This window comes from Herpailurus yagouaroundi, unplaced genomic scaffold (genome assembly GCF_014898765.1).
Source record: "Herpailurus yagouaroundi ecotype Mexico unplaced genomic scaffold, PumYag 140, whole genome shotgun sequence".
NCBI lineage: Eukaryota > Metazoa > Chordata > Mammalia > Carnivora > Felidae > Herpailurus > Herpailurus yagouaroundi.
In genome coordinates this window covers 92,108,465-92,124,364 of record NW_024412395.1, presented here as the reverse complement: position 1 = coordinate 92,124,364, position 15,900 = coordinate 92,108,465, and the positions used below count along the sequence as shown (strand labels likewise).

At 35.0% G+C, this 15,900-nt stretch overlaps 1 protein-coding gene across 1 annotated transcript in view; it reads right to left on the bottom strand.

The window, feature by feature from the left end:
• Window positions 1–15,900, bottom strand: part of VWC2L (von Willebrand factor C domain containing 2 like) — a 158,602-nt gene that overhangs the window by 120,193 nt on the left and 22,509 nt on the right. The window contains exon 3 of the mRNA XM_040476153.1: window positions 13,193–13,322. Within this exon, the coding sequence (XP_040332087.1) occupies window positions 13,193–13,322 (130 nt within the window). The remainder of the gene's footprint in view (window positions 1–13,192; window positions 13,323–15,900) is intronic.

Genomic DNA, 15,900 nt, shown 5'->3' with positions numbered 1-15,900 from the left:
CCCAGACAGGGGCCACACTACTCCACAGTGAGTCCTGCCCCTGGGAGAGGGGAAGATAAGGTACACACCAGTCTGACTGTGGCCCCAGAGGTGGGCTGGGGACAGACATTGGGTCTGACTGTGGCCCACCCACCGACACAAATTACTCCAGACAGCACAGGGGAAGAGCCCTGCAGTTCCACAACACTCCAAGGAATATCCAAAATGACAAACCAGAAGAATGCTCCTCAAAAGAAACTCCAGGAAGTAGTGACAGCTAACGAATTGATCAAAAATGATTTAAGCAATACAACAGAACAAGAATTTAGAATAATAGTCATAAAATTAATCGCTGGGCTTGAAAAAAGTATAGAGGACAGCAGAGAATCTATTGCTACAGAGATCAAGGGACTAAGAAACAGTCATGAGGAGCTAAAAATGCTGTAAATGAGGTGCAAAATAAAATGGAGGCGACCACAGCTCAGATTGAAGAGGCAGAGGAGAGAATAGGTGAATTAGAAGATAAAATTATGGAAAAAGAGGAAGCTGAGAAAAAGAGAGATTAAAACAATCTAGGAGTATGAGTGGAGAATTAGAGAACTAAGTGATGCAATGAAATGGAACAATATCCGTATGGTAGGAATTCCAGAAGAGGAAGAGAGAGAGAAAGGGGCTGAAGGTGTACTTGAAGAAATCATAGCTGAGAACTTCCCTGATCTGGGGAAGGAAAAAGGCATTGAAATCCAAGAGACACAGAGAACTCCCTTCAGACGTAACTTGAATCGATCTTCTGCACGACATATCATAGTGAAACTGGCAAAATACAAGGATAAAGAGAAAATTCTGAAAGCTGCTAGGGATAAACGCATTCTAACATATAAAGGGAGACAAATAAGACTAGTGGCAGACCTATCTACTGAAACTTGGTAGGCCAGAAAGGAATGGCAGGAAATCTTCAATGTGATGAACAGAAAAAAATATGCAGCCAATAATCCTTTATCCAGCAATCTGTCATTCAGAATAGGAGGAGAGATAAAGGTCTTCTCAAACAAACAAAAACTGAAGGAATTCATCTCCACTAAACCAGCCCTACAACACATCCTAAGGGGGATTCTGTGAGTGAAATGTTGCAAGGACCACGAAGGACCAGAGACATCATTACAAGCAGGAAACCTACAGACATCACAATGACCCTAAACCCATCTTTCAATAATAACACTGAATGTAAATGGACTAAATGCCCCAACCGAAAGACATGGGGTATCAGAATGGATAAAAATCAAGACCCTTCTATTTTCGGTCTGCAAGAGACTCATTTTAGACCTGAGGAAACCTTCAGATTGAAACTGAGGGGATAGAGAACTATCTATCATGCTACTGGAAATCAAAAGAAAGCTGGAGTAGCCATACTTATGTCAGACAAACTAGACTTTAAATTAAGGGTTGTAACAAGAGATGAAGAAGGGCGTTATATAATAATTACGGAGTCTATCAGGAAGAGCTAACAATTATAAATGTCTATGTGCCGAATATGGGAGCCCCCAAATATATAAAACAATCAGAAACATAAGCAACCTTATTGATAAGAATGTGATAATTGCAGGGGACTTTAATACTCCACTTACAACAATGGATACAACATCTAGACAGAGAATCAATAAGGAAACAAGGGCCCTGAATGATACATTGGATCAGATGGACTTGACAGATATATTTAGAACTCTGCATCCCAAAGCAACAGAATATACTTTCTTCTTGAGTGCACATGGAACATTCTCCAAGATAGATCACATACTGGGTCACAAAACAGCCCTTCATAAGTATACAAGAATTGAGATCATACCATGCACACTTTCAGACCACAATGAGATGAAGCTTGAAATCAACCACAGGAAAAACTCTGGAAAACCTCCAAAAGCATAGGGGTTAAAGAACACCCTACTAAAGAATGAATGGGTCAACCAGGCAATTGGAGAAGAAATTAAAAAATAAATGGAAACAAATGAAAATGAAAATACAACAATCCAAACGATTTGGGATGCAGCAAAGGCAGTCCTGAGAATAAAATACATTGCAATCCAGGTCTGTCTCCAGAAACAAGAAAAATCCCAAATACAAAATCTAACAGCACACCTAAAGGAAATAGAAGCAGAATGGCAAAGACACCCCAAACCCAGCAGTAGAAGAGAAATAGTAAAGATCAGAGCAGAAAAAATAATATAGAGTCTAAAAAAACTGTAGAGCAGATCAATGAAACCAAGAGTTGGTTTTCTGAAAAAATAAACAAAATTGATAAACCTCTAGGCAGGCTTCTCAAAAAGAAAAGTGAAATGACCCAAATAGAAAAATCATGAATGAAAATGGAATTATTACAACCAATCCCTCAGAAATACAAGCAATTATCAGGGAATACTATAAAAAATACATACCAACAAACTGGACAACCTGGAAGAAATGGACAAATTTCTAAACACCCACACACTTCCAAAACTCAAACAGGAAGAAATAGAAAACTTGAACAGACCCATAACCAGTGACAAAATTGAATCAGTTATCAAAAATGTCCCAACAAATAAGAGTCCAGGACCAGATGGCTTCCCTGGGGAATTCTACCAGACGTTTAAAGCAGAGATAATACCTATCCTTCTCAAGCTGTTCCAAAAAATAGAAAGGGAAGGAAAACTTCCAGACTCATTCTATAAAGCCAGCATTACTTTGATTCCCAAACCAGACAGACACCCAGCAAAAAAAGAGAAATACAGGCCAATATCTCTGATAAATATGGATGCAAAAATCCTCAACAAGATACTAGCAAATTGAATTCAACAGCATATAAAAAGAATTATTCACCATGATCAAGTGAGATTCATTCCTGGGATGCAGGGCTCGTGCAACATTCACAAATCAATCAATGTGATAAATCACATTAGTAAAAGAAAAGATAAGAACCATATGATCCTGTCAATCGATGCAGAAAAAGCATTTGACAAAATTCAGCATCCTTTCTTAATAAAAACCCTCAAAAAAGTCGGGATAGAAGGAATATACTTAAACATCATAAAAACCATTTATGAAAAGCCCACAGCTAAAATCCTCAATGGGGAAAAACTAAGAGCTTTCCCCCTGAGATCAGGAACATGACAGGGATGTCCACTCTCACCGCTGTTGTTTAACATAGTGTTGGAAGTTCTAGCATCAGCAATCAGACAACAAAGGGAAATCAAAGGCATCAAAATTGGCAAAGATGAAGTCAAGCTTTCACTTTTTGCAGATGATATGATATTATACATGGAAAACCCAATAGACTCCACCAAACATCTACTAGAACTGATACATGAATTCAGCAAAGTCGCAGGATACAAAATTAATGTACAGAAATCAGTTGCATTCCTATACAATAATAATGAAGCAACAGAAAGAGAAATAAAGAAACTGATCCCATTCACAATTGCACCAAGAAGCATAAAATACCTAGGAATTAACCTAACCAAAGATGTGAAAGATCTGTATGCTGAAAAGTATAGAAAGCTTATGAAGGAAATTGAAGAAGACATAAAATGGAAAAACATTCTGTGCTCATGGATTGGAAGAATAAATATTGTTAAAATGTCAATGCTACCCAAAGCTATCTAATCATTCAATGCAATCCCAATCAAAATTGCACCAGCATTCTCCTCGAAGCTAGAACAAGCAATCCCCAAATTTGTATGGAACCACAAAAGACCCTGAATAGCCAAAGTAATTTTGAAGAAGAAGACCAAAGCAGCAGGCATCACAATCCCAGACTTTAGCCTCTACTACAAAGCTGTCATCATCAAGACAGCATGGTATTGGCACAAAAACAGACACATAGACCAATGGAATAGAATAGATATTTCAGAATTGGACTCACAAAAGTATGGCCAACTAATCTTTGACAAAGCAGGAAAGAATATACAATGGAAAAAAGACAGCCTGTCTCTTTAACAAATGGTGCTGGGAGAACTGGACAGCAACATGCAGAAGGATGAAACTAGACCAGTTTCTTACACCATTCTCAAAAATAAACTCAAAATGGAGAAAGTACCTGAATGTGAGACAGGAAACCATCAAAACCCTAGAGGAGAAAGCAGGAAAAATATCTCTGACCTCAGCCACAGCAGTTTCTTACTCGACACATCTCCAAAGGCAAGGGAGTTAAAAGCAAAAATGAATTATTGGGACCTCATCAAGATAAAAAGCTTCTGCAGTGCAAAGGAAACAATCAACAAAACTAAAAGGCAACCGATGGAATGGGAAAAGATATTTGCAAATGACATATCAGGGAAAGGGCTAGTATCCATATTCTATAAAGAACTTGCCAAATTCCACACCCGAAAAACAAATAATCCAATGAAGAAATGGCAGAAAACATGGATAGACACTTCTCTAAAGAAGACATCCAGATGGCCAACAGGCACATGAAAAGATGCTCAATGTCACTCCTCATCAGGGAAATACAAATCAAAAGACACTCAGATACCATCTCATGCTAGTTAGAGTGGTTAAAATGAACAAATCATGAGACTATAGATGCTGGCAAGGATGTGGAGAAACGGGAACCCTCTTGCACTGTTGGTGGGAATGCAAACTGGTGCAGCCACTCTGGAAAACAGTGTGGAGGTTCCTCAAAAAATTAAAAATAGATTTACCCTATGATCCAGCAATAGCACTACTAGGAACTTACCCAAGGGATACAGGAGTGCTGATGCATAGGGGCACTTGTACCCCAATGTTTATAGCAGCACTTTCAACAATAGCCAAATTATGGAAAAAGCCTAAATGTCCATCAACTGACGAATGGATAAAGAAATTGTGGTTTATATACACAATGCAATACTACTTGGCAGTGAGAAAGAATGAAATATGGCCTTTTGTAGCAACATTGATGGAACTAGAGAGTGTTATGCTAAATGAAATAAGTCATACAGAGAGAGACAGATACCTTATGTTTTCACTCTTATGTGGATCCTGAGAAACTTAACAGAAGTCCATGGGGGAGGGGAAGGAAAAAAAAAAAAAAGAGGTTAGAGTGGGAGAGAGAGCCAAACCATAAGAGACTTTTAAAAACTGGAACAAACTGAGGGTTGATGGGGGTTGGGAGGGGGGGAGGGTGGGTGATGTGCATTGAGGAGGGCACCTTTTGGGATGAGCACTGGGTGTTGTATGGAAACCAATCTGGGAATAAATTTTATATTAAAAAAATTCCCTTATTTCATTTTTTTTTTCATTTAGATCTTTGATTCAACTGAATCTTACTTATATACAATGTGCAAGACAGCAATATAATTGTACTTATAAAGTGATTAACATTTATATTTGTTAGAATAATAAATGTTTTCAGTAGATACTTAGCTGCCACTTTAACTCTATACTAAACTGTGCACTAATTTTTAATTTTCTAATCTGTCTATTTTTATTCACTATTACACTGTTTAAAAATATTATATCTTTATACATTAGTTTAATAATATGATAGATTGAATTCTCCAACCTTACCAAGTACATTCTTTTTCATGTACTTAAATTTTCCAAGTTTGTCAACTTACCAAAAATATTATATCACATAACACATTGGATAAGATTTCCATTTAATTCATCATTAGAGAAATGCAACCTAACAAATTTGAGTTTTCAAATTTAGAAATTTGGTAGATCTCCTTATTTATTTTTTGATAAATTGTAGTAAGGTTTTGACTTTTAAACCATATATATATATATCCTCCAAACATTAATAGTTATTTATTTGTGTTTTTTTTTTTCTTTAAAAAGTAGCCTAAATCTCTTGGTAGTAAATAGATTTCTATTCTCACAATTTGAGCAATGTGAAGTTGAAGCTTAAAAATGTACTACATGGGATGAAAAAAATAAATGAAAGGTAAATGGCAGTTAATTAAATTGTAATCCAATACAAATACCTCACTGAGTATTTAAAGAAATAGCTCTTTTTTTTTTACTGTTAACTAATAACATGTTACAAGAGAATTTAAATCTATCATATAGCTACAAATTATCCAATCATTTTTTATTATAAAACTTGAAATACAACATAGGAAATATGCAACACTGCTCATTTGTCATTTCAAATATCTGTAAATAGAAGTAGAGTTGCTGAGGTAAAAGATACATACAGTGTAATTTTGATACATATTGTCAACTGTCCTTCCATGGAGGTTGTGAAATTTATACAACCACCAAAGATGGAAGAGCATGCCTCTTTGACCACAGTATCAGCAATAACGTGACTCATGAAATTTTAGGATTTTTGCCATTGTGTAAGTAAAAAAAAAAAAAAAAAGCTATCAAATTTTCATTTGCAATTTTTTTTTCTAAAATTGGTTTGAGCAATTTTTCCTCTGTCCTAGAAACTTTTCTTGTTTCAATTATTTGTGGAATAAATTTTGAAGTTATTTGCCCATTTTTAAAATAGAATTGTGGTCTTTTTTTTCTTACCAATTTCTGAGAGATTTTTATATGTGAGTGGGATTAACCCTTTGGGATGTAGGATTGATGTTTCTCCTGTTTTTTAATCTCTTTCTACAGTGGTGTTTTGTTTTTGTTTTGTTCTGTGGAGAGCTTTGTTGGTTTTTAAAATGTAACCACTTCAAGATTACAAATCAAATCATCCAGGTTCTCTTTTTATACTGTTTGGGAAAATAAGTTTATATTTAAATCTTTGATGAATTGAAACATTTCCTGAATTATGAGATAAGGTAGAAATTTAAAATTATTTCTTTCAGACAACTATCCAGTTGCTACAACATCATTTCTTTTACAAATTTTCTTTTTCCCATTGATTCGAAATACTACTTTATCCACGTATATCAAATTTTCACGTGTTAGGTGTGTCTGTGATGTCTCTATTACATTTCATTGAAACTCAGTATCATATACCCATGTCACAATTTTATTTTAGTAATACATATATATTGTATACACACACACATATATATATGGTTAGTGTGTGTGTGAGAAAGAGAGACCTATATATTCATTTTCTACACTGCTATCTTACTAAACTGTCTTTATAGTTTTCAATACTTTTTCTTAGGCTTTTCAAGTATATAATCCTATCATATGCAAATAACAACAATTGTATCTCCTCTTTTCTAATTTTTTTTCTTCCCATTTCTCTTTTGTAATTATGTTAGCTAGTTCATATCTACTATCTATTTGAAATTTTAAAGGATAGTGGGAATCCTGATCCTTTTCCTGACTTTATTGAGAATGCCTTTAGTGTTTACCTATTAAGCATGATTCTGTCTTTTTGGGTTGAGGTAGGTACATTTTATCATGCAAAAATTATCCAATTTTATTTTATCAGCAGTTTTTGTTAATAGTTTCTGCTGATTTATGTCTAATATCTTTAAGTATAAATAGAAATAACATGATCTTTCTCTTCAATTTGGAAGTAGGATACATTTTATTAATGTAGTTCCAAATGTTGAACTCTCTTTATAAACTCTACTTTATTAGGATGCTTAATTATTTTAACCCTCTTCCAGATTCTTTTTGTTAACATGAATGTGCAATCCCATTCCCACAGTCTGAAACTCCCTCCCCCCTTTTTTTTCCTCACAACTTTGACACAAAAACTCAGTTGGGATTAAAATGTGATTTGAGACTCTATTCAATCTCCATATGATTGTTATATATCTTGTAGAAATGTCCATGTGATTGAAGAATGCTGCCCTAGAACCACTGGCTATGTAATGTACTATACAATATATGAATTCCATTCTCTTTGTAAAATCCACAACCCAGGGGTTTAGATGGGGGATTTTGTATTTTATTACTTCCCTATTACTAATTATAAGTAAAGTTGTCCTCCATTTATTATTTTCTTAGTTTGTATTCTTTGGTTTGTATAAATAGTATACTCCAGAAAAAAGAAAAGACAATTTTGTCCTTGTCTGTCTTCTGGAAAAGCTTAATTAACATTAGAATTATCTTTTATTTACAGGTTTGATAAAACCTTTTAAATTAGAAAATAAAACATTTTTGAAAATCCATTCAGTATAGAGGCCTATGAAATAAAATGTCAAAGTTCTTTGCTTCTACCTTCTCACTTCTTCTCTTAGTTACTATTCTGATCATTGAATCACCGTTAAAAATTGGATGTGTATTCTTCCAGAACTTTCCTTATGCCACATACAAAAACAGCAAAGAAGGGTTTATAACATTTTTTAAATCTATTAATAAAGTGAATAGTTTTTTATATTTTTTGAACATTTGTATTTTGGAGCTGCCTATTTGTAAACTTTTATGTTGTTTTTATTATGGTCATTCTGTAAAGATTTAGTGTTTTAAAGAGATTAGCTCTTGTCTGTCCTCCCTTACCTTCTCACTTTTCCCCAGAAGCAACCATTGAATCATTTCTAATGTTCTGTTGTGTTTCTACATAGCTCTTTTTCTGCATACATACAAATTTTCATATCTACTTAAAATTGTATAGCATTTAAAATATTTTAAATACGTATTACTTAAAATGTATGTATTCTATAGAATACACATTAGTATATTATATATAAAATAATATATAGCCTACACTCCTTGCTTATTTTACATAGCAGTAAAAAAGGTCAATAGAGTCTTTTTAAAGGTTGCAGTATATTTCATTACTCCACTGAAGGACTATTGCATTTTTCTCCCCTCTTTTTGCTCTTAAAATGCAGTAAAAATGTAGTACATGAATGTGGGGAAAAGTACAAGAAGAGGGATTGCTGACTTCAAGTTGCATGAAAACTTTGATAGAAACTATCTTCTTAAAGTTGTTTCACCATTTTATGAACATCTTTTTAATATCTTTACTGATTTGTGGTATTATCAATCTCAAGTTATTATCAATCCAATATTGGTATCTCATTTTTATAATTTTTATCTCCCTGGATCCCTTGGGGGGGTGAAGGATATTTCCATATGTGTATTACACATTTGATTTTTCTTCTGTGAATTTCCTTTATATACTCTGACCATTTCCTACTCTATGGAACTATTTTTTTCTCGTTTATTTCAAGGAGCTTGTTGTATACTAGGGATGTTAACAATTAGATGTGTCAAATGTTTGCTCCCAAGCACCTCTAAGGCCCCCTCTCTCTCTCATTTGTGCACTGCCCATCCCTTCTGTTGGCTTCTTCCTTTCCATTTTCCCTTTTGGCGGGTCTATTTCCCGTCTTATTTGTATCACTACTAAACTAGAAGGGGATAAGAGAAAAGGAGTTAAATATTTGAATAGGGCCTATGGCAACATCAGTTTAGTTAGCAAGGATATGGAATCTTCTCACTCAATGTGTATGGAGGATTTTGTGGATGCTTTCTGTCCATTCCAATTTTTCATGATGTGACTTTTCCTTCAGAACCATTAATAATGACTGACTATCCCAGTGAAAACATGGAACTCACTGACATACTGGCTGATCAAATGTAAAAAGTGCAATTAGGATGCTCTAATGCACAAATATTTTTTTAATAAAATGTATGGCCAGTGACCAAAGATTTGAAATATTTGTCACTCAAAACTAGAATGTTTTCTTCAAGCAAATGCTGTGCTACTTTACTTTTTTGTACTATAAAGACAAAACCATAAAGAATATTCATTAATTCACACAGGAAGGACTCAGGCTGAAAGATAGGTCGAAGTACCACAATCTTGGGGAAAGATGGACAGTCAGGAAATATATTTTTCAAGAAGGCATTTGGATTGCTAGCTCTTGCAGACATATAGAGGAGGGAGAAGCAAATGTTTAATAATGTTTTAAAAAACAATAGATTCCTTTGTCAGTTCCCTCCAGGCCTTGCCAAATAAAAAAGCATCTCTTTCTCCTCTTATTTTGTGTGTGTCCAGTCATTCACATTTTTCCTGAATGTTTCTATTTTTTCAGACAATTGACGGTATTTTCCTGATGGTAAACTAACTGTAGTAAGAATGGAGTTTATAGCTTGGCTATAATTATTGATAACCCCTGGTAATCTTGCTGGAGGTAATCATTAAGACCAGGAAATCAAACATCCTCTCTCTTGTTATATTATCAGAAAAAATTTTTAGTATATGTCTTTAAATGTATTCTTACAAATTATATTATTGAGAATAAAGAGAGGCCATTACTGTATGAGCTAGGGAGAATATTACTTTGTACTTTATAATGTTAAAAATAAATTTAAAGATAATTGTTACATTTTCATTGGTAAACCAATGTTTTCTGGGAAAAACATGCATATATTATTGTATTTCCTTATTCTATTTGCTCTTAAGTAATCTGAGAATGAAGATTTTTATATTAGCTGAATATTGAGTTTTAAGGTCAGGTGTGGTACATTCTATCATCTTAAACTTTTGTTTTATATCTTTAAAGCCTCTTGCTCTTGGCAAGTTATAATTCAGGAAGGCAGAAAAATTGATTTTAGTATGCAAAAACAAAGTATTTGGCAGCTAAGATAATCAGCATTTATGCAAACTAAACATTTGCAATATTTATGAAGATTTAAGAAAATGTAGAAAATGTTATAGGACTGTTTACAAATTAAGATCTATTGCCTGTACCTTGAATCCATAGGGTAAATTTTTATCCTTTTTTCAATCTAAGACAATGGTGGCATACTTTAAGAAATAGTTTACATTATAATAGGAAAATTAATCTTGTATAGAATAAGAAAGGCTTACTATGTGTTGGAAATTTAAGAAATTGTTCTAGTTGTATTCTGTCATAATAAACATCTACTCTCCCCCTTCCCCTGTACCCCATCCTGGCTCTTCCACACATGGGTAATCTGTTTCTGTTTTCTGGGCCAGGCTTAGAAAGAAAGCAAGCAAGATGTGGCTCAGTATGTTCTCTCAGTAAAATAGTATCATTGGTGGTCATAAGGGTACTCCAGTGATTTTTAATATGCTTTTCTTTGACAATGATTATACTTCACTTTTTGGGCATAAGTGACTAATTAGTGTTATTTAATAATAAAAAATATGTCATAATGTTATATTACAATCAGAGTTCATCTTCCTACTAAGTCTAATTCAGGTTCATTTCCCTTATTAAAAGAAAAAGGTTTCCTTTGAAATGGCAAAAGGGAACAGAAATGGTCTTTTTGTAGTGCATCATGAACAAAATATTGGAAAAGTTAACTAATAGATCTTGTTCTCTCAACATGTTTTTCATGAATACTAATGGGCTACTAATTAATTAATTAATTGAACAATTAAAGTCCATTCATTATGTTTTTATACAAAGAAGGTTTCGTTCGAAGACAGATTTCTACTCTATAACATGGAGTAAAGTATAATAATCTTGGGTTACATCAAATTAAAGGTGATTACTTTGTAGTGGCTGATTTGACATGTGATGTAAACGTTAACTCAGGACATATTACAGGTTTTGGTGTGGGGTAGCTAGGATTATGTGGTAGTGAATGTGTAAACCCTGTGTTTTAAATACATGGTCTGGAATGTTTTAATTCTGCGAGTACTCTGAATATGTCCAGATGAGAGTTTTTAACTATAAGCATGGTTTTGTTTACCATAAATATGAAACAAAGCCAACCAGGGACACCTAGGGAAGAGAGGATCCTCAAGGACCTGTTTAGACAGTTGCTTCTAGAAAAAAAACAGTCTTCAGTCAAAGACTTGTCAATCCTATTTTTAAAGATTGATTAGGTAGCTGATTTTTTTCTTCCTTCTGTCCTTGGAGAAAATGAAAAATAACAGGTCCTCTTCCACTTTAGACTAACCATTCATATACTTGATGACAGTTAGGTCTCCCTTGAGCCTTCTCTTCTCCAGGACAAATTATGCTAACTCCTTCAGTCTGTCCTCATAGGTCCTATTTTTCAACCATTAAATCATCTTATTGTTCTTCCCTGTATCTTTTCCAGTTTCTTCAAAATCCTTTAAAAATTATAATGTCTTAAATTGTATATATTTACATATATTATATAGGTTAGGACTTCAGGTTGATATTTATTTCCACCTTCTAAGTCAGAAAAGATGGTCACTATGACACAGGTCAGTTGGATGAAAGGAATAATAGCAAAAATAGAAGGCAAGTGAGCAGCTTCATATTCAACTCAGTGGATTCTTATGATGCAAAATAGTAAAACTGTGCCTGCAAAAATGTCCTAAGTGTTCTTTATAAGTCCTTTGAGAAGACACCAAGACAAGAAAACTATTGTAAAAACAACTAGAACTGCTTTTGCTTTTTCTTTAATAAACTGATACCTCCTTTTACTAATTATAATTCTATAAAGAAAAAGATTAGCAGATGAACTAACATAGTGGCAAATTCAGGACAAAAAAAAAAGGTGAGTAATAGAAGAAGATGAGCACTTGTTAACTCAAGGAAGGGCACAGGGATTCAGTATAAGAGTGACTTCAGTTATTAAGAGCTAGAGCCATTTTTTTTCAAGCAGTCATTAATGCCAAGAGGGGGCATTTGTGGAATGCTACCTAGCGTTGCTTTATTTTTTGGCAGCGCATGACCAGTAGGAAGAGCATGATACTGGCTTTGCTGATATGCTGTCCTGGGTCTATGGCACTGCACTGTGTTCTCTTCAGCATCACGTTGATTTTGAGTGATTTACATACAGTCTGCATTCAACCTCTCCATTCCATGAAGACCAAAAAGGAACCCATAATCTTAGAAACCAAGTTTCCCTCTATCCAATTCCTGTGAGAGCAAGATTCCAGTGTAATAAAAACCTACAATAAAGGCCCTAAACCTTCTACTCTTTCTTACTTCAACTTAAGTACATTAATAATTGAATTTTGTATTTCTTTGATAATTCAACTTTAAAGCAAAAGGTTTTTCTATGCCCAAAGCCAAGGATCTGGCATTTACCCTACTCTCTCTCCTGGTTATGCACTATGAAATGGGGTGAACTGCTTCATAGCTTCCAAAGAAAGAAATTAAGTCATAACAAAAAGATGGTTTTGTGTTCTTTCTAATATCCTCCCTATAAATCAACAGTCAATAATAGGGACCACAACAGAGCTTATAAGAGCGTTAATTCCCCAGATGTAAAGCTTTGTGAGGCACCCATTGCTGGTTTATTTTCACATTAAGTTGGGATAAAAGTATAAATTTGCCGTGCCCATATTGAAGAACCACAGGCAAACAGTGGGATCTTGCATCGAATGGTGGGCAGTGGTAGAATATTTGTGTTTTGCACTAACCCCTCTTTGAAAGCTAATGCAGTATGGTCTTACCATTTTTGCAGACAGGACAACACTGTTCTGGTTCATAGACTGGGTTGACACACTCAGGAACTGCGCAGTCTGCTACAACACAGTGAACTTCATTGCTGGGCTCACAGCGACACCATTCACATGGAGAGGGCTAGGAACAAATCTAAAATTAGCCCCTTTTCTCCTATAACTTAATGCTTGCACATTCATATGCTGTTAGAAGATAAAACATCAGTGTTTATATTGGCTTTACTGTATCAACTCCATTTACCATGTGTATGATCATTCTTCCCCAATGGAAAGCAACCTGGATATCCAAGCCAAAGTGGGTTGCTGTGTGGAGCTCAGGTTGCCATGAGCAACTGGGGCACTATGGGATGACTCTTCCTATGACTTATGTTCCTACTTTACAAAGAAGTGTTGGGACAACTAATATGTCACCTCTTGGTTTGGTTTCCAGATGCACTGATTGCCCTACCTTCCTCTGGCAAACAGGAATGATACTGGATCATGTGAAGTAAGTTTTTGCTATTTGTCACTTTTCTTCCTAAGAAAGAAAAGGATTACTGAGAAGCAAGAAAATGGTAAATGGACATCCTAACCCTTTGTATGAACTCCTTTTCAAGCTAACCTAGACTCTAAATGGCATTTTTTTTCCAATATGAATTTTAGAAAAGATTGCATTTGGGATCCAAACGTTTAGGTACTGCCTCTTGAAAGATTTAGTGAATACCTTTCATCTTTCCTGCTTGCTTTTATGAATGAACTAAAATCAATTGACTTAAAAAGCCACTAGTTAGAGTCAAAGACTAAAAATGGAACTGAAAAGTGATTAATTTAGAGGAGGAAAAAAAAAACAGGCAGAAAACAATTTTTGTCTCAACAGTACTTACCAGCCAAAAGTGAGTTTGAGATTTTCTGTTTCTTTTCCACAAACTGCCTATACCACAAATAATCTCAAGCAGTGACCATTTTGTGATGTTCTCATGTTTACAAGTTCTATCTCTCATTTCTCATGCAACAGAGTTTGGAATTCTGGAATAAAAACTTGGAGGTCTCAGAAGTTATACAAGTGTCTACTTCTCAAATCATTCCATTTGTTCTGAGAACATTCTACCTCCAGTCCTATGCCACAGTGCCACAATCTGTGTTGGAAATCTAATAGTCCAATAAATCTTTCTCACAGGCCACAGTTACTTTGAGGTAAACATTTTGCATTGTAAAATGCAATTTGCAAGTTCCTCACTTGCAAATTGTGTTAATTAAAGCTCTCTGCCTTTGTCTCAGTTGCTACTGTCCATATCAGCTCTTGTTTTTCTTCAACCTGTGGGGGTGAAAACCTTTCAACTAATTATTTTCAAATTAATGTTACCTTTGCTTTCTGCTTGGAGAATGAGAGTCTAGCTTTCAATTATTTTACTTTCCAATTTAGTAGGAATAAGAGAATTAGACATAGAATCTGTAGGAAAAGTATTTCTAACGTTGTCAATACATTCATTGAAGGGTACAGTTAAGCTCCTTACTGTGTGGTGAGATGTGTTAAGTAGTATCTCAAAGCAATGTATTAGATCGTCCTAAAGGCTGGGATTTTTCTGAAGCTCCTCTACTGAAAAATCTCAGGAAATTAAGGAAAAGACTTGATACCATAGCACATTATTTGTTGGCAAAATGTGAGAAATCCTGTGAGAAAGGAAAATTCTTGCTGCTCTAACTCCTTATTTCACAAGCCCCATTGTGCTATCTTAAATTCCCAAGTAAAATGGTCAGAAGCTGTCTCCCTTTCCTTCGTTAATTGCAAAGAATTTTTACATAGGCTTCTGAAGTGCACTTATGGTTAATATGAGAGAAAAAGGGAACCACTAATATGGCTTCCACACCCTGCCCTTCCATAGCTGTGACCCTTCATTCTTGCTGCAGGACGGGCTGATCTGTGCAACTCTAGTGGACTGATTCAGCCATTAAAAATCCCAAAGAGCCCCTAAATCTTCCAATGAAAAATGTTTACTCAAATTAACTGTGGCCTGTGAGAAAGATTTATTGGACGATTAGATTCCTAACAGAGATTATTAAAGACACCATTCTGACTCAAACAATGTTTTTGGAAATGATTAACTACTGGATATCATGCCAAGCCATTTACCTATGTCAACTTACTTATTTCTCATAATAAGCCTATGAAGGAAGATTTGCTATTATCTTTATCTCATAGATGAGGATATAGGCTGAGAGGGTCCATAACTTCCTTAGGCCTAGGCAGCAAGGGACAGAGGCAGGATTTGAACCCAGGTGGTGTACTTGCTATAATGTCCTGCCAGTGATAGCAAGAATCACTATTCTGGGTACTCCCATTTGCGTAGTTCATTTTACAGTGGTTTGGACCCTTCTCTATGCAGGCCAGATCCAGAGGAATAGCCATTAGGAACTGAATAATTGATTTATGGAAGATGCGTACTTCTTCTAAAACAGTGAATTTCACTAGGGTATTTAGTGCATAAAGAGGTTATTATGGAGCCATAGAGCTTTTTAACCTTCTGCAAATGTAAATTAGTAAGAAAAGAATAGTAGGTTGAAGTTAAGTTGCCCTGAGGCTCACATCCTTTGGGGCGTTGGCATCTTTAGCCTCGTAACTGGAGGGTATCTGAGAGAAGCACTAACAGATGATGGTGCAGTAAAGACCCAGGGGCATCTATGTGAAGGCAGTGGAGACTGGATGTGTATGCCCTAGAGTT